This window comes from Orcinus orca, chromosome 2, assembly GCF_937001465.1.
Source record: "Orcinus orca chromosome 2, mOrcOrc1.1, whole genome shotgun sequence".
NCBI lineage: Eukaryota > Metazoa > Chordata > Mammalia > Artiodactyla > Delphinidae > Orcinus > Orcinus orca.
The window spans coordinates 101,686,492-101,706,357 of NC_064560.1; the positions used below are offsets into that span (position 1 = coordinate 101,686,492).

Consider the following 19,866-nt stretch of genomic DNA (forward strand, 5'->3'; position numbering starts at 1 on the left):
TGTGAATTGGATATGGATGTTAGACAGGGTTTGATTTTGAGTAATAGGAACTTGAGTGTATGTATAGCCCTTTCATCACTCAAAGAAAGATATATACTTCAATTATCGTTGTATATGAATATATTTTTAGAAATTTTTTGCCAATTATATGACTATTTCTTTGCCATGCAGAAGGTTTGACTTTTATGTAGTCATATTTATCAATCTTTAACTTCTGGCTTTTGGATTTTGAGTTACAGTTAGAAAGATTGTTCTTATTTTATAAGATAATTAAGATGCATAATCTTATTTCTTCAGTAGATAAAGATATATACGTTTAAAATTAACTATATTCATAAGTCAGCGTTAACTTGTATTCTCCTTCTAAGAATCTGTTTGTTTTCAGTGTATGATTTCTATTATCTTAATATATATATCATTCAAACAATGAATTTTAAAATAAATGTAATCTTTTATAGATATTTTGAATAGAGTAAACCCCAGCTCATATTCAAGGGGAATAAAGAATGGTGCGCTCAGCCGAGGTACAGTATTATTGTACTATTTTTGTTTTAAAGTGAAGTATTTTGACATCATTGATTATATAGAAATATATTCAATGTGTTGTATAATTTTAAAATACAGGTATTACTGCTGCATTCAAGCCTACAAGTCAACACTACACGAACCCAACATCAAATCCAGTGCCTGCCTCGCCAGTAAATTTTCATCCTGAATCTAGATCTTCAGATAGTTCTGTTATTGTTCAGCCTTTGTCTAAACCTGTAAGTGTTTCTGAAACTACACAGCCAGCTGAGGGATACATTGGATATTATTTATCAGTATCGACAATGCCTAGTTAAAATTCTGTACTACCATGGGTAATCATCTAATGGAATCATAATCAGCATCAGAAAATGTCACCTTCTCTATGATAGCTCAACTGGTACCCAAATAATAATTGCAGTAACAAACTACTCAGCCTGTTTTTAAATTAGGTAATATGCTTAAATTAAATAGGTACAGTATTGAAAACTGTGCTATCAAAACATGAATAAAAGTATAATTAGTAATGAATATTGCATAATGGCAAACTATTTCAGATTGTAAATTGGGCCAAATGTTCTTAGTTCTTAATTGGGAAAATTGCTAAGAGGCTACTGGAGCTTTTTATTCTGAAAACATACCGTCATAGTTTAGTTAGTTTAAATAACTCTTAACAAAAACTAATAGTTAATATTTATTGAGTTGTTAATATGTGCAAGGCTTTGTGCTAAATGCTGTACATGAATTAATCTCATTTAATTCTTAAATGTTCCTATGAAGTAGACACTATTATTTTTCTCTGTTTTATAGTTGAGGAAACTGAGGCTCACAGTGAATTTAAATAATTAAATATTAAATTTAATAATTTAAATAATTCACTCAGGGTCACACAGCTGGCAAATGATACATCTGGGATTTCAATCCAGACTAATCCGTAGTTTATTTGTATTTGTATATACATGCATGTGTATTGTACGTAAATGTATACTTCTAAAAAAAATGGAAGCATTGCCTTAGTGTGAAAGTTTTCAAAGTGTAGTCTTCAGTCCCCTGGGGTTCCTGTAAGACTCTTTTATAGGTTTTGGATCAACAGTATTGTCACAATAACACAAAGACACTATTTGCTTTTTTCACTGTGTTGACATTTGCACTGATGATGCAAAAGCAGTGGTGGGTAAACTGCTGGTTCCTTAGTATGAATAGTAGTTTTTGTATTAGTCACCACCCTGCACTCACAATAAAAATTATTCCAGTCATACTCCGTTCCCTTGATGAAGAATTAAAACGTTATTAATTTTATTAACTCTCTACCCTTGAATACATGTGTCTTTTAAAATATTTTGTGTGATGAAATGGGTGGTGTGCATAAAGTATTACTGTGTCTGAGGTGTGATGATTATCTTGAGGAAAAGCACTAGTGTGATTAAATTGTGAGCTAAACTACCCAGAAGACCATTTTTAACTTGAAAGGATGACTGACAAACCATGGTTTATACTACTATTAACTTAATGGTTTAAAAACACCTACTTTTATTATCTCACAGATTTTGTGGGTCAGGAGTCAGGTCATATCTTCATAGTCCCTCAAGGCTTCATTCAAGGTGTGGGCTCTGAGCTTGCAGTCTCATCTGAAGCTCAACTCAGGAAGTATCTGCTTCCAAGTTCTCATGCTTATTGGTACCATTCGGTTCCTTAAGGGTTGTCATATTGAGAGTCTCAGAATTTTAGTGGCTTTTGGCTGGCTCCTTGCCAGGTGGGTCTTTCCAACATGGCTTCTTACTTCCTCAAAGTACACAAGGAAGAGAGAATCCTTAGCAGGATGGCATTACAGCCTTATGTAATGTAATCACATACAAAAAATCATGTACATTCTGTCATTTTTGCTGTATTCTGTCAGAAACAAGTCACGTGTCTTGCACACACTCCAAGAGAGGGAATCACACAGGACATGAATACCAGGGCGTGGGGATCATGGAAGCTACTTTAAAGTCTGCCACACATGAGTTTTTCAGTCTTTGCTGTTTGGTAGACAGTTCCTCAAAATTGAACAAAGTGCACCTGCCACTTCAAGGAAAACAACTGGTGGTATTTCTTGCCACCGATGAAATTTGAGCTATTAAGCAAAGTTAGAATTTTGAACAACTTGACCTGCCATCATGATCTTGACAGCTTCCCAGTATGTAAAATCTTTTCTGGTGGGTGGCGGTATTAATAAATATGATTTTTTGATATTGTGTAATTTTTCAACGTTTGGAAGATGTGCGTAATTCAAAGAAATCAATATTTTCTAAATAACTAATGTATGATGTAATAAAATCATGCATGGATAAAATTCATTCAAAGTGCAAGATAAGGCTAATAGATTTTAATGTAACAAAGTTCAAAAAACTCAGTGATAAGGAGTGAGATTTCACATTGCAACAAACCTTTAAGAGAATACCAACTGTCTGGCTTCCCTGATGGCGCGGTGGTTGAGAGTTCGCCTGCTGATGCAGGGGACATGGGTTCGTGCCCCGGTCCGGGAAGATCCCACATGCCGCGGAGCGGCTGGGACCGTGAGCCATGGCCGCTGAGCCTGCGCGTCCACAACGGGAGAGGCCACAACAGTGAGAGGCCCGTGTACCACAAAAAAAAAAAAAAAAGAAAGAAAATACCAACTGTTGAGTTTTGGTATTGTATATTCTTCAACCGAAACAACATATTTTAACAGAATGAAAGCCAAAGCAGGTATGAGAGTATAGCAGTTTTTGATTAATCTAGACATTAAAGAGATTTGCAGAAATGTAAAACAGTGCCACTATTTTCACTGATTTTTTGTGTTTGCTAGATAAGCCATTTTTTACAAAATGTTATTTATGTTAATCTGTAATGGATTTATTATTGTTTAAAATGAAATTAATAAATATTTTTAAAATTTCTCTGTTTTAATCTCTAATATGGTAAATATCAGTAGATATAACCTACCTAAATAAAAATTCTTTTGGGTCCTCAGTAATTTTTCAATGTGTAGAGGGGTTCTGAAACCAAGGAGTTAGAGTACTAAAACAAAAAGTTACCCAAAATGTGAAGATTCTTTGCTACTGGAATTGAATTAACTCAGTGGATTTTTTCATGCTTCATAAGCTATTTGGCATTGGCCTTACAGAAATAGTAAATTTCCCCTAAAATGTTTGTTCTTTTTACAATAAGTGAAACAACTACCAAAGCACCTATAAATTTTCTTGCAAATATTCAATTTCAAAACCAGAATTGAATCCAGATATTTTTGGTATGACTAATCCATTTTTCCTTCACTTTATATCATATTACTATAAGGTAATCTACATATTTGTTACCACTAAAAATTGATATTTGAGGTGTATCTTTCATAGAAGACTTATTAAATTTAATTTTATTTACATGAAAAGAAAAATCTATGGCGAAATAAACTCTGCCCCCACTTATATTTTGAAGAGGTCACATATCATAAAAAATAAGAGTATCTTTGGGCAAATACCATGCCCCCCCCAAATCTTTTCTGTAGTTTTAGCATTTTGAAATAATAATATTGATATGAGCCCTGGACTAGTAGTTTAAATAACTTAAGATTGAAGCAAGAGACTTGAATGCTGATTCTGCCTTGTTCTTAACTAAAGCATTGGCAAAACCTCTCTGAGCCTCATTTTCTTCATTTCTAAAATGAGAGATAATTTTACCCAGACTGCTGATTCTCCATCTTGGATCCTAAGATGGTAAGCTACCCAAAATGTAAAGATTCTTTGTTATTAGTGGAATCAAATTAACTTGGTAGGTTTCTCATGCGTATTGTAAGCTGTTTGGCATTTGGAAGGATAGAAAACCGGAAAAAGAAACTTTATTATTTAATTCAGTTTGATAGATAAAAATCTTTCCAACATTGGACCCAGGGAGAAAAAAAATAAAATGAGGGGTGATATCTTTGGTGTTATAAAAGTTAGAAACTAGAGCTTTTTCTAACTCAAAATGTTTTACTTCTGTGGGCATAGTTTTTAAATCAAAACACCTCAATTGATAGTTCCAGATCTTGGGGAGTTTTTAAAAGACGAAATTTTGTCAGTTGGTCTGGGTGGATGGGTCTTGGAAGTAATACATTTTAAAAAGCTCTCGAGGTGATTCTAATGTGCACAGATAAGAATGACATATATTCTGGAATGAATTGAGGACGCTATGTAAGGAAATTATTTACTGTGAATTTTGGAAGCCACTGCTTTTAATTATAGTTTTTCATTTTATGTCATGTTTTGTATGTATGTGTATATTTACTTTTTCATGTGTAACATCTCTATACTTCAGTGTCTCTTTCAAATCTGTTTCAGGTAGTGGGGATATATTGTTATCATTTAAAAAGTCAGTGTGATACAGCTTAAGGGCATAGGCTTTGTAATTAGACCCAACTTCTAATTACAGCTCCATCAATAATAAGTGGGGCTGTATTGGGAACCTTGCATAACCACACCTAACCTTAGTTTACCTACTTATAAAATGGGGTATAAGGTCTTTGTGACAACTACTTGATTTAATACATGCAGTGAACCGTGAAATGCAAGTATATTTAAAATATGACTGTGGCTTGTGTTTTAGGTGTGAAGGGTGAATAACTTCAAGTTCAGAAGTGACTTGCCCAAGGTTTTGTAGCTAAATAAATGTGCGGATTTTCTGGATCCCAGTCTAGCACCCATTCTCCCCTTACTGTTGTGTTTGATATCTTTCTGAACAGTTTTAGGAGACTTTAAAAATTCCATGTTGGATAATTATTTTAACCAGTTACTGTTTTTTTTGTTGTTCTTAAAATTTATTTTTGGCTGCATTGGGTCTTCCCTGCTGCGCACAGGCGTTCTGTAGTTGTGGCGAGTGGGGGCTACTCTTTGTTGCGGTGCGCAGGCTTCTCCTTGTGGTGGCTTCTCTGGTTGTGGAGCCACGGGCTCTAGGCACACAGGCTTCAGTGATTGCAGCACGCAGGCTCAGTAGTTGTGGCTCATGGGCTTAGTTGCTTCGCCAACATGTGGGGTATTCCCAGACCAGGGATCGAACCCATGTCCCCTGCATTGGCAGGTGGATTCTCATCCACTGCACCACTCAGGAAGTCTACCAGGTATTGTTGAATAATGTGTGCCTGCTCCCTCAAACTGTGGTGCTTACATTAGCCAGAGTTATTTCCTAGGAAAGTGTTTAACAGTATTAACTTTGTACTTCTGTTAAAGAACTGTTTTAGAAAATGTAGGTGAATATTATCCATTTTTTTAAGTGTAAATATTTGAAGAAAATATCTTGAAGCAAGATTGTGCTTGGTTACAATTAAGTTAGATGGCATCACAGATTTTTTTTTTTTTAAATGTTGCACGTTAAGGCTCAAATGCAAATATCTGTCTGTTAGGCTTCAAATTCTTTGAGTGGCTTGGGTTACTTCGATACCCATTTCCATAACAACTTCTTTTTTTTTTAAAACAGCAACAATCATTTATTTAGTCACAGATCTGCAATGCGTGCAGGGTGTGGTGAGGAAGGCTTATGTCTTTTTAAATTAAGAAAAATTTTTTTATTGGGGTGTAGTTGACATACAGCATATTTGTTTCAGATGTACAGCATAATGATTCAATATTTGTATATATTGTGAAATGATCACCACAGTAAGTCTAGTTAAAGTCCGTCACCATACGTCGTTACAGAATTTTTTTCTTGTGATGAGAAATTTTAAGATCTCTCTTAGTAACTTTCACATATGCAGTACAGCATTATTAACTTTAGTCACCATGCTGAACTTCACATCCCCATAATTTATTTATTTTATAACTGGAAGCTTATTCACTTTGACTCCCTTCACCCATATTTTGTTTCTATAACTTCCCATGGACAAACTGATGTCAATAGAAAAGTTAGTAGTAAACCAAAATTCTTAAAACTTATTTGTCCCTTAATTTATAAGCACAAAATAAGCAAAACCTTCCTGTTTGTATTTTGAAATAATATGTATTTTGTTGGGAAAGTTTAGAAAGAGAGAAGTGTACATACTGTATTTTGATTTTTCCCCCCTTCAAACAGTGTAGATTATATCAGTCAGAACCAAACTATATACACAGATGCGTATTTCTCTTTTTTCACTGAACATTCTACTAGGAATGTGTCACTGGATATTTCTCAAAAACATATTAGTGGTTGCATGGTAATCTTTTAATTTATTTAACCATTTTTCCATTGTTGGACATAAAGATTTTAATTTTTTGCTGTTAAAAATAATTCTCCAATAAACAGTTTCACTTCCTTACTATAAATTTTTAAAGTGGAATCGTTGGATGAAAGGATGTGAACTAATATAAAGCCTGTGATAGCTGCTGCCACAGTTTTCATGTGGAAAAGTTATACCTAAATATAGCTTCTATTTTGCCAGTAGTATATGTTATCATTATTTTTTAATTGATAAATTTTAATTTTATTTCAAACTAATTTTAGACTTACAGGAAATATAATACAATATCCCTAATGCTGACATTTTACTTATCAAAACTAAATTGCAGACCTTATTTGAATTTTACCAGTTTTTCCATTAATGTCATTTTTCGTTCCCAGCATCCTATTTAGGATCACACCTTAACAGTTTGTTGTTTCTTCTTAGTCTCCTCATATTTTTCTACACTTACTTACTCTTTGTCTATTATGACCTTGATACTTTCAAGAGAAGTGGCAATTATTTTGTGTTATGTAATTGCCATTGTCTTTACTTGCATTTCTTTGACTAGTAAGTTGGGAAAAAAGTTTTTTGTATGTATTGGTCATTTGTTTTTTGCTTTTGAAGTGCCTCAGTTTATGCCCTTTGCCCATTTTTCTCTTAAAGTGACTTTTTCCCTTTTGATCTTTAAGTCTTGTTAAATCTTAGAGCTTTTGCTTGTTATATATTATGACTCATAGAATGGTCCAAAATCACTCTAATGAGAGCTCACTCTGTACAATGATGGTCTTTTGTAAATAGAATTGGGTCCTATTTTTGTGTATGTGTATCAGTATATTTAATATATAATAGTTTTGGAATACATATATATCCCTAAATTATATTGACCACATTTTATGATTATTTATATTAATATATGTGTGTGCTAACATATAAATTTATACTGTCTTATATTTGACTATATTATGATTCATTTCATACTTTTCACTCTTGATATCTTCCTGTTAACTGGGACCACACTTTCTCCTGATGGAAGGTCTGAAACTTTCCTTGAGCTCCAAGCACTTCAGGAATGGAGCAGGTGTCCCAGATCAGTCCTATAAACAGCTTCCATTCTAAACCCTGTGTGCCTAGCTTTCTTGTTTGTTCATCCTGCTGACCTGGCAGTTTTGTATTTGCCCTAAGAGGTGGGAGATTGCCTGGCCCAGCATGGCTTTCCGTAGGGTGCTGGGAAGAGGGGGGACCCATTAGTTTTCTTTCTTAGACTTGGCTTATAAATTTTGCCAGTAAAGACGATCCCAAAACTCATATCATGTGATGTGTTCATCCTTAACCCTGATGCACCATACTGCAGATTAATTCCCAGTATGTTTGCCCTGATATTTTTATCTGTGGGGTTTATAGAGGTATAGAAGCTTCTAAAATTGTACGTATGTCAGAATATTTACATATTTTTTTCCTTGCTTTTACCCAAAGATTTTGGTAAGTTCTATTATTTGCTCTTTGATAGGAATCCTGCATTTTTAGTGACTCTCTGAAGTGTATCAGTCTTACTGATTTAAAATGGGTTTGTATGTTTCTTTTACCTTGAAAAAAAATCAGGCTAGAATTTTCCCCCCATTTTAATTGACTAGTCAGAACAAGCCAGCTCTAAGTAATAGCTTGCTTTCAGTTTTAGTAGATGATAATTTTGGCATAATAGTAATAATTGCTTTTGTGTTTTATAACTTATTAGTAATGGAGTCATCAAAGGTTATCCTTATAATATTGGCATACAGTTAAATTTACCTTTATAAAAGCTTATGAAACAAAATAATTATAATTATGTTGAATATATGTAATGTTCTTCCTTTGAAATATTTTAACAGGGTTATATAACGAAGTCATCACGAGTTGTTTCTAATAATTCTTCAGAGTTACTGTTTGACTTGACCCAGGATACAGGATTACCACTTTACCAAGGAGGACCAACACTTTCTATAGCAGGTTGGTTTCAGCACTTTTTCAAAAAATTAGAAAAAGAAACTTGATGAATATGCATATGGAATTGACTTTCTGTTTTGAAGTCCATGCCTTCAAGTTAAGTTTTTCACATATTGTAAGGTGTAATGGCGCTAGTAGTTCTCGAATGCCTTTTTAGGTAGTTTTAAATGAAATCTTATTTACTAATAGAATATTTTATTTCTTCCTGTTAATTAAGTAGGCTAACCAACTTTGACCTTGTTCGCACTTGGCATTAAACATGGCCTGAAAAAATCTTTATTTTTTTTTTTTTATTTTAATTTTATTGGAGCAGAGTTGATTTACAATGTTGTGTTAGTTTCAGGTGTACAACAAAGTGATGTTATACATATACATATATTCATTCTTTTTTAGATTCTTTTCTCATATAGGTTATCATAGAATACTGAGTAGAGTTCCCTGTGCTATACAGTAGGTCCTTTTTGGTTATCTATCTGATATATAATAGTGTGTGTATGTTCATCCCAAGATCCTGATTTATCCCTCCCCACCACGTTTCCCTTTTGGTAACCATAAGTTTGTTTTTGATATCTGTAAGTCTGTTTCTGTTTTGTAAATAAGTTCATTTGTATCATTTTTTAAAATTAGATTCCACATATGAATGATATCATATGATATTTGTTTTTGTCTGACTTACTTCACTTAGTATGATAATCTCTAGGTCCATCCATGTTGCTGCAAATGGCATTATTTCGTTCTTTTTATGGCTGAGTAATATTCCATCGTATATATGTACCACATCTTCTTTATCCATTCCTCTGTTGATGGACATTTAGGTTGCTTTCATGTCTTGGCTATTGTAAATAGAGCTGCAGTGAACATTGGGGTGCATGTATCTTTTCGAAGTATGGTTTTCTCCGGATATATGCCTAGGAGTGGGATTGCTGGATCATGTGGTAACTCTTTTTTTATTTTTTAAGGAACCTCCATACTGTTCTCCATAATGGTTATACCAATTTACAGTCCCATCAACAGTGTAGGAGTCTTCCCTTTTCTCCACACCCTCTCCAGTGTTCATTGTTTGTAAACTTTTTGATGATGGCCATTCTGACCGGTGTGGGTGATACCTCATTGTAGTTTTGATTTGCATTTCTCTGATTATTAGTGATGTTGAGGATCTTTTCATGTGCTTTTTAGCCATCTGTATGTCTTCTTTGGAGAAATGTCTATTTAGATCTTCTGCCCATTTTTTGATTGGGTTGTTTGGTTTTTTTGACATAGGGCTGCGTGAGTTGTTTGTATATTTTGGCAATTAATCCCTTGTTCGTTGCTTAGTTTGCAAATATTTTCTCCCATTCTGTGGGTTGTCTTTTCATTTTGTTTATGGTTTCCTTTGCTGTGCAGAACGTTTCAAATTTAATTAGGTCCCATTGTTTTGGTTTTTATTTTCATTACTCTAGGAGGTGGATCAAAAAAAATATTGCTGCAATTTATGTCAAAGAGTGTTCTTCCTGTTTTCCTCTAAGAGTTTTATAGTGTCTGGCCTTACATTTAGGTCTTTGATCCATTTTGAGTTTATTTTTCTGTGTGATGTTAGAGAATGTTCTAATTTCATTCTTTTACATGTAGCTGTCTGGTTTTCCCATCACCGCTTATTGAAGAGTCTGTCTTTTCTCCATTGTATATTTTTGCCTCCTTTGTCATAGATTAATTGACAATAGGTGCGTGGGTTTAGTTCTGGGCTTTCTATCCTGTTCCATTGATCTATATTTCTGTTTTTGAGAAAAATCTTAAAATAATATCTATAAGTTAGAGAAGTCCTCTGATATCCTAAATACTCTGTTAAAAGGAATATTTATTATGTTCTATGACCACTAGTATGGAAAAGTGTATGGTTATAGTTAAATTCTCAATTAGGTTAGTGTGTTTCTATTCAATAAACGATTTAGGTATAAAATATGATTACAGAGTGCTCTTATAAAGTGGCTGCACTAAATTTGTCTGTAGTCATTACTCAGTAAATGCCTATTGAAGGAGTAATGAAATTTCCCTATTGAAGAAGTTACTTTTATTATATACTATTAACAAAGTTCTTCATTAACCAAAAATAAATTAGTGTGTTATGAAAGAATTTTATCTAATTGAAAATTCCTTGTATAGGCAGTTATGCTTTGTATACTAGCAATTTTGATATATTTCAGATATTTGACTAAATTGAGATTTGGGGGAATTTTTAGATTTTTCACTAATAAATTAGTGTGGAAAAATTACCAAATGCTTCCTGATTTTTTAAATAGTAATATCAGTACCTAAAATGTTTTTCCATTTAGATAATATTTAGTTGATATTCACTTCTTTGGGTATCACCTACAAATTTGTAAAAAACTAGTTAGTAAAATAGGTAAGAACCAAAAGAAACAAGGAGAAAAAATAATTGTCTTAAGTCTGGTTTTACAAAACACATGAACTTTATTTATAGAAAAAGTCTGAGTTCTTGAAACTTCTTGGGGCTAAGAACAATGACTCCTGCTCTCCTTCTAAGTTTTTTTCTGCAGAGAGACTTTAGCCTGTAGATTTGAACTGCTATTCTTAAGATTTTTGTAGCCTTTAGCATGTCTTTACGCTTCAGTTTTCTCATACTATTAAAATGGAGATTTTATTTTTCTTATTTAATGCATTCATTCTCCAGACCTTCAATCAGCCATTTGTAGATATAATTTTAATTCTTGCTCTATTTCAGTTAGGGCTTTCTGAAGCCCAAATAAGATAAATAAAACGTGAAATGCATTATAAGCTTTAAAGGACTCTACAACAAATATTTGTTATGAATGGTAACAGGTGCAATATGTTCAATAGCATTAACTGATCAAGGTCAAGTGATCATGGATATTTGGAGAGAACTGGGTTTGAGTTTGATCTTGAATGAGAATAGGATTTTTACTGGCCGAGATAGAGGTGTTGAGTGTGGGAAACAATACAAGCCAAAGGCAATAGAGATGTTAAAGGGTCAGAATTTAAAACTCTTAAATTCAGAGTAATTTTATTTCTTATGTTAAAAAATACTTATAATAAAAGTCCGATGTACTATCTAGGCTGTTATATAATCAGAATATTAATCCAAAATACCAGCACTCATTAGCTTTTCAGGTAACCTCAGCATCTCACAAGAATGCTACTGTGATTACACAGAATGTTTCCTGCATTCCCATAGTATAGCCATAGCCGTCAGTAATCACATGCTTTGAAGATAGGAAAAAAAAAATCATTTTTATGTTATCTCAAAGGATGAAACAGAGGAGCCAACTATTGTAATACTCTTATTTTCTGGGCATATTTCTCCTTATTAAAAAGCAGACAGGTGAATCTATTACAATAATTTTTTCCCCTCTGAAGTAAGTTAAGATATAAAATATTAGTAAAGATAATAGCTGTTTTTTATTATTGAATGCTTTCTATGTACTAGATGTTGTGTTGGTTGCTTTTAAAAGTCAGTTATGAAATTTTTTTAGTAATGATAATAGCTTTCATTTATTATTGATTGCCTTCTTTGTACCAAATATTGTATTCGGTGTTTTAAATACAGTATCTTATTTGATCTTAAAAGCCCTGTGTTAAAGACACAGACCTACTAGAGAATGGACTTGAGGATATGGGGAGGGGGAGAGGTAAGCTGTGACAAAGCGAGAGAGAGGCATGGACATACATACACTACCAAACGTAAGGTAGATAGCTAGTGGGAAGCAGCCGCATAGCACAGGGAGATCAGCTTGGTGCTTTGTGACCGCCTGGAGGGGTGGGAGGGAGGGAGACGAAAGAGGGAGGAGATATGGGAACATATGTATATATATAACTGATTCATTTTGTTGTAAAACAGAAACTAACACACCATTGTAAAGCAATTATACTCCAATAAAGATGTTAAAAAAAAAAGCACTGTGTAAAATAAGGTATTATAACTCTTACTTTATAAAAGAACAAACTGAGGCTCAGGGAAGTTAATTAAATAAGCCAAGAATACATAGCTATCAGTGACAGAGCCTGGATTTGAACTTATCCTGTCTGGTTTAAAAGCCTGGAATATTTCTAGTGTATTTACTGCTTCTACTTTTAGTGTACAGTTGGGAGCATTAGAATATGATGTGCAGTTTTAAAATCCTTGTTACCCAGCCTAGTTATAGCCTAAATATCCCCATTTCCCTTGCTAATGCTCTGAATAAGGCTAAAATCCTTTAGCAAAAAGGTTATAGTTTTCAAAGTAAGACTTCATTTAGGAATGAAATTCCTGTAAAAACAAAATTTTATGCAAAAGTCTAATAAGTAAAATATAAAAGCAGAGTTTCTCTGTCAAACACACCCAGGGTATTCCCTAAGAGGAGCCCATTAAGCTCTGGGGAAGATAATTTGAAAACCATAGTATAATACTAACTCTTTCTATTATGAACCCTTTCACATGAATGAATGAGGTTTTATCATTCAAGATTAGTAGTTTCCACTTTGTATGTAGGAATAAATGGGTAATATAACCTAAAGCCATCAGTAGACCACCTCTTAGTTAGGTGGACAAAGCTAACTTTTCATTAGACATTTTAAGTCATTAAATAAAAAGCTTTAAAGTGTCTCTGTAAATTTTGGGTTTTTTTTTTTTTTAAACAAACTCACGCACTTAAGCATCTAAAGTTAATTCATTTGTGGGAACCCTGGCATATTCTTTGTGCTTTAACTTTTTTTTTGTTTTTGCTTGCTCTGCCTTCTTTCATAATAGCTGTTTATATATTTCTTTATTTGAAGTTATATTTAGTATTGCCTTACATAGAAAGGTATTTTATGAATAATTTGAATATATATAGTATATAATAGATACTTATACAGTTTCTTTATATCCCCTAACTTTTGATCACATCAATTTTTGTCATTATTTATTGTTATTTGTATGATGTGATAATTCAATTATATTACATTTAATTTCACTCCAAAGTATTTTTACTTAGTTGTAAACAATGTTCTAAAGTCTTTAAAAATATTTTCTCACTATTTAAATCATTATAGGTATGAATGAAAGTTCATTTTTATCAAAACGTCCTTCTACTTCTGAAGTAAACAGTGTTAATCCAAAAAAGTCTAAACCCAGTGAAGGTGTTTCTGGAACAAATTCCTCAACTGTATTTTCTTCAGTTAAATCTCTTTCAGTGACATCTCCCCAGGCTATGCCATCAAAAGGTAAATATGAAATGTAGCATATAAAAAAGAAATTATAGTATTTATATATGAATTATAGAAATTGTAATACAGACTATCAATAATGGTTATTGAAGGTTAAAAAGTGATGAATTTTGAATCATATATATTTTGAATTTATTTTAGGTACAAATATCTCATCAAATCAATCTAAAAATGGAACACCTTTTCCGAGAGCTTGTCCAAAGTGCAATATTCATTTCAATCTTTTGGATCCTTTGAAAAATCACATGAAGGTAAAACTTTTTCAAAATTTAATTTTAAAAAGGTTTGCAAATCCCTAAAAATATTGATTGATTTGCAGTAAATAATGATTTGTTCAGATATTTAGTTAAGAAATATTCTCATATTGGTATTTACATATGTTAGGTAAAAGTTTATATTCATAATGATTGTCTTTATATAAGATTTTAAAATTTCTTCTGAATCATCAAATTTAAAAAATTGTTCATATACATTATAATGTCTGTTTATTGTATTCTAATTTTAAATGAAAATAATGCATTGTTCAGAATATCTTATTTACTAGCTTATGCATACTTGAAACTTCTTAAAAATAGGCATTTTATTATGTGTTTAATATTTCATATAAGTTAACAGTTCCTTTAGTTATCTTTTTTGTTCATACTAACATGTGCATATCATGTTACACAATGAAAATCTTAGTTTTACTTTAATTTCAGCACTCAGGCATAAACTCCAAATGATGGAGGATTTTATATGAAATAATTGTTTTAACTTAGTCCAGAATATAGTTTGTGTAATTGTTATAAATTAATTTGAGCTTTTTATTGGTATAAGAAGATCCTGAAATTAGATTTTAAGAAATTTTCAAAGTACAAATGAAATAGGAGGTTTAGGTAACACTTCACTTAAAATATTTTGGTAGATATTACAGTACCCTGCTGTGTCTATGGAAAAATAGCCTGTATTCCTCTTCTGTGCCCGGTATAAATGCAAGGAAGGGGGAAAGAGACAAGAAAAAAGGCAGTGTAGATCATATGGAGAAAAGAAGGAAGGAGAAGGATGCAATGGTAAAGAAATATCTAAGGAAAAGTTTCAGGGATTGCTCACTGTTTCAGGGATTGACAAATCTTTTTTGAAATTCAGTATTTTACAAAAAAAGGAGAAAAAAATAAAGGAACTTTTTTATTTTAAATATAGTCTCTTTATTTAAATACAAAACTATTTGGTCTGTGACTACTTCTAGCTCACAGTATGTACTCCCTGATAATTGCACTTTGTGGTTTGTTCTTATAGGAGAATTAACCTGTACAAGTGCTTTCAGTTTTCCTATTTATGTAATATTTTGATGAGATAACCTGATGTTTTTTCATGTTTTGCATTTTGGACATAGGGAAAAAAGAAAGGGTTAAATTCTTTAGTTATCTTTAGTTATTTGAATAGGTAATAGTCATATGATTCAAAATTGAAAAGTTTACAAAGGCATACAAGTAAAAACTCTTATCCCTGTCGCTTATTTACCTGGTTCCCAGTATGACTCTCAAAGAAAATAATTTTTATTAGTTTGTTTTCTATCCTGCCTGGTCTTCTTTCTGCATAAACAGGTGAACACAAGTGCTCTTCTTTTCTGTTTTGTGTACAAGCTGTAGCACATTATATATACTGTACCTGGTGAGACTGGCAATCATTTTCCAAAAGGTAGCTTTACTTCCAAAACATATTATAGCATTGTTTGTGATTACTCATATTAGAAACAATCACAACTTCATATAATATTCATATAATAAAACACTATTCAGCATTTTTTAAAAGGATGGAATCTCTAGAATGATGATATGGGAAGATAGCTCTAAGACATATTATTGAACTAAGTTGAATGTATTATGAATAACTTATTATATTCCTTTATATCATAAAGACATCTTAGAGAATAGTCACCAGATCTCAGACAGGGAAGTATAAAATTATGGAGACTTTATGTTCTAGATTATGCATTTTATACATAAATTATAATTTACAATAATAATTTCTATTTTGAAAAAAATAAGATTTTTATATTATTTGTAAACAATTTTTTTGCTTTTATTATAGATAAGTAGATGACTGTACCACAGAAATAATGTTTTCTTTCAATGAAGAATACCTAAAACATAATTCAAATATGCTACAGTAATAACAATATACTTACCTGAGACCATGTGAGACTACTAAGCTTTAAATACATATTTCATTTAATCCTTAGAAAATTCTTTGAGATAGACATTTTTCTCATTGTTTTATAGCCAGTTAATTGGCATAACTGGTATTCAAACTTAATGGTAAAAAGCTCAAGTTCTCCCAAATACTTATTATTATTCCCCTTTTGACAAGTGTATGGGCTATTTAACTTGAAGATAGGTACATTATTTCTTTTTAGGGAATTTGATATTTATCAACCAGATCTAGCTTATTAATTACATTATTTAGATTTCTATAACTTATTTTTTTGTTTACTTGCTCTGTCATGGATTGAGAAATACCACATCTCAATCCACATCTTTCACCACCAATATATTTTTTTGCTTTATTGCAATTCTGTTTTAAGATTGTTGCTATTATTTGTGATACAGATGAATCTCTTTTATAACTGTATTGTGAATGCATCCTTTAGCATTTTTATAAAATGTCCTTTTTTGTTTTAAAGTTTAATGACTTTTAGGCTCACCCCTTGTTTTCTTCTGGTTTCTATTTGCCTAGTGTATTCTTTGTTTATCCTTTTATTTTCAACCCTTTTGAGTGGCTTTGTTTTAAGTATGCCTCTTGCTTTAAGCAGAAAGTTGTGATCCTATAATGAAAATCTTTTTTGTTTCAGTAGTTGAGTTAAATTTACTTATTTTCATAGATGTGATAGGTTTATTTGATCTTGGTTCTGTCACAATTTTTTGCTAACTCTTTCTGTCTCTCTCTCTCTCTCTTTCTTTCTTTTACTATGTTGTTGCTTTACATGTATGTAATTTGGGTTTTTAGGGAAGTTGTATTTTTGTTTTCCTTTTTATCCTTCTAATTTTAATGTTAATATAATTCCAGTAGTCTTCTATTCCTTTGGCTATTCTCTGCTATTAAAATTGATTAAAGTAGCATTAAATTTCCTATTCTTAACCCCATCCTTACCTTCTCCTCTCCTACTGATTTTAGTCAATATTATCTTTGAGTGTACTATTTCTTTGTACTATTGAAAATGCTCATACCTGCACTTCTTTATTTGGTAGCTCTAAATTATATTCCTTGATATACTGCTACCATATGTAAAGCAATCTATGAACTCTCTTTACCTCATACTTATTGTCCTTTTACCTCCTTTTAGTTTTTATTTGTTGGTTGTATCATTTTTCCATTGTCAGGGCATATGACATTTTCATTCAGTTTTCTTAACCTTATGTCCATATTTGTTTTAATCCTTTTCCACAGTAAATATATTCAGTGCTCATCACCAGTCTTTTTGTTATGGTTCCTTTGGTTATCTCTTGTTTGACTAAAGTTCATCCCATAGTAATTTCCTGAGGAAGGGCCTGAGAACAGTATTCTTTGAGTTCTTTCATGTTCAAAACAGTTTGACTGTAGTCCATTCATGAAAGACAGTTTGGCCAGATATAAAGTTGGATCCCACTTTATATCTGGTGTTGCTTTTGTTTTACAATATCTAATGTTTACAATATCTAATGTTGCTTTTGTTTTACAATATCTAATGTTGTTGTTAAGAATTTGGGATAAGTTTGAATTATTTTGCCCTGTATAAATGATTTGCTCTTTTTGCCTGGCTGTCCAGAGGATTCTTTATTTTGAAAGACTGATAATTCTACAGTGACTTCGTGTTGAGAATTTTGGATCAATCTTCTCTGACATACAGCATGTTCTTTCAGCTTGTAAATTTGTGTCTTCCTTTATTTTAGTGCAGTTTTCTTGATTTGTATCTTTAAATTCCATACAATTGTTTTGTTATTTGGGGGGCTGGGTGTTGTCCAGTACTCATTTGTTCATTTGTTCAATGTCCTTTGGCATATTTGTGATTTTCTTCCTAATCCTTTTAATTCTTTCTCTCTTCCTTCTTCTCTCCTCTCCTCTCCCCTCCCCTTCCCTCTTTCTTTTAATTTACTAAGCTTTTCTAATTTATTTTATTTTCCAACATCTGTTCACCTGTGTACTTTTCTAATTTGTGTTTAGCTATCTGGTTTTATTTTTTTTCTCTACTTTTACTCTTGATTTTGCCACTCTTTATGTCTTGCCATCTCTTCTTGCTTTTTGGTTTTCCGAATAGACACAGTTGCTTCATTAAGTTTTTTTAAATTTATGGCAAAAATTTTGGCCCCTATTTTCATCTGCATCTGCTCTAAGGTGTTTTTGTGAGAATTTTACACTTCCTCAGTTTATCTTAAAGTATTTTTGTTTAGATGTAAGTACCTATCATATTGAACAAGTTAGATTTTCTTGGGTTAGTTGTTTTGTACAAAGCTCCTTTTGGGAAGCATAAGTTGCCAGGATAATCTCACAGCCTATTAGCTGGTTTATACAACTTCTTCCTGTAAGTGTAACTTGTGTGTCTGATTTTATATGTAGCATTCCTTTTCTGTTTCTCTGTACTGAATGAGGTTTGAGGAATTTCTGCCATCCTTCTTGCTCCAGCTCCTACACTTGGTTTTGCAAACAAAGAACATAGATTTGCACTTCATGATGTGTATTTCACCTTAGAATATATGTTTTCCTGACACTTTCTAAGGTCTGTTAACATTGAGTTCTTTTGACTTCTCTGGTCGGCTTCCAGCTGCCTGTCTTCTGCCTGATCTGGCTGCTTTTGGTAGTGCTTTCATATGTTGTGGAGTCTGTGGATTCTGACTTTGAGTTTTAATGAAAATTAAATTTTTGGAATTTGGTTGTTGTGGTTTTTTGGATGTATCTCACAAGGAGAAGGGAAAAATGTTGACTTATGTAGGATGACCATATGGGAAGGTTTTTTTTACTATTTAAAAATGGTACCCCTTCTTTGCTCTGGAAATCCCATCTAAATTTTTAGGTACTAACAAAGCAACAGAACATGGTATATCTATTGGGAGGAGTAAAGATTAGAATGGTGTTTAGATGTTATCTACTGTTTGTCAAATTATAGTATATGGCATTAAAGTGTTTAATATTTGCAGAATGACTAACCCAGGAAATGAGGGATGAACCTGGGGTTACAGTGAAGGGCTAGAACCAAAAGGGTACTAGGGCTGAATAAAAGGTGACCAGTTAGTGTTGGGCCATAGCTCAGCCGTGCCATCCATCACTTGTTCTGTCTTACCATAAAACTTTAAATCTAAGCCTAGTTCTCATTTCTTAACTTACTTTCTTGCCTTTTGGATATTTTCTGTAAGATACTGTCTTCTCAATTACTAAATCCCCCAACCTTCTTCAGTGCACCTCATCCATTCTTGGTTGTCAGTGGTTTATCATTCAGCTATTTTATAGGAATATGAAACATTGTTTAAAGGATATTGTGAATGAGATTTGCATGTTTATTTTTAAAATCTGGTCCTATCTTTTCTGTAGAACAAAAAAGAAACTGGAAGAACAGCAAACAATTTATCGTCTATAATGCATTTATGAGTATTTAGGGTAACAAACGTTTATAGATGTACTAAATTAGACATTTCTGGAGAATATAAACCTTGCAGCACACTCTACTGTAGATTACATAGATTATTTTATAGATTTCAGAAGAGAATCAATTCTCAAATATGACTCAGAGTAACTCATACAGTCTGAAAGCCAGATTTAATGTTTGAGTATATAAGATTTTCCACATTTCTAATTAGTGAGACTATTCTGTATTATGTCATTTTGTGCGTTATAATTTTTTCCAATTGATGTTTGAGATCATCCCTATAGTAAAACTGCAGATAAGATGAAGAATTTTTTTTTTTTTTTTTTTTTTTTTGCGGTACGCGGGCCTTTCACTGTTGTGGCCTCTCCCGTTGCGGAGCACA

General features: G+C 32.4%; 1 protein-coding gene across 12 annotated transcripts in view; it reads left to right on the forward strand.

Annotated features, from left to right (window-relative positions):
• Positions 1-19,866, forward strand: part of ZNF280D (zinc finger protein 280D) — a 120,579-nt gene that overhangs the window by 26,097 nt on the left and 74,616 nt on the right. For 11 of the 12 annotated variants that reach the window (XR_007475549.1, XM_049705986.1, XM_049705983.1 and 8 more), the window contains 5 exons: positions 459-524; positions 625-764; positions 8,575-8,692; positions 13,715-13,885; positions 14,030-14,139. Coding sequence is in view for 11 of the 12 variants with exons in the window: in XM_049705986.1 (XP_049561943.1) it covers positions 459-524; positions 625-764; positions 8,575-8,692; positions 13,715-13,885; positions 14,030-14,139 (605 nt within the window). In the remaining variant the exon portion in view is untranslated. The remainder of the gene's footprint in view (positions 1-458; positions 525-624; positions 765-8,574; positions 8,693-13,714; positions 13,886-14,029; positions 14,140-19,866) is intronic. The other variant, XM_049705987.1, reaches the window with a different exon arrangement.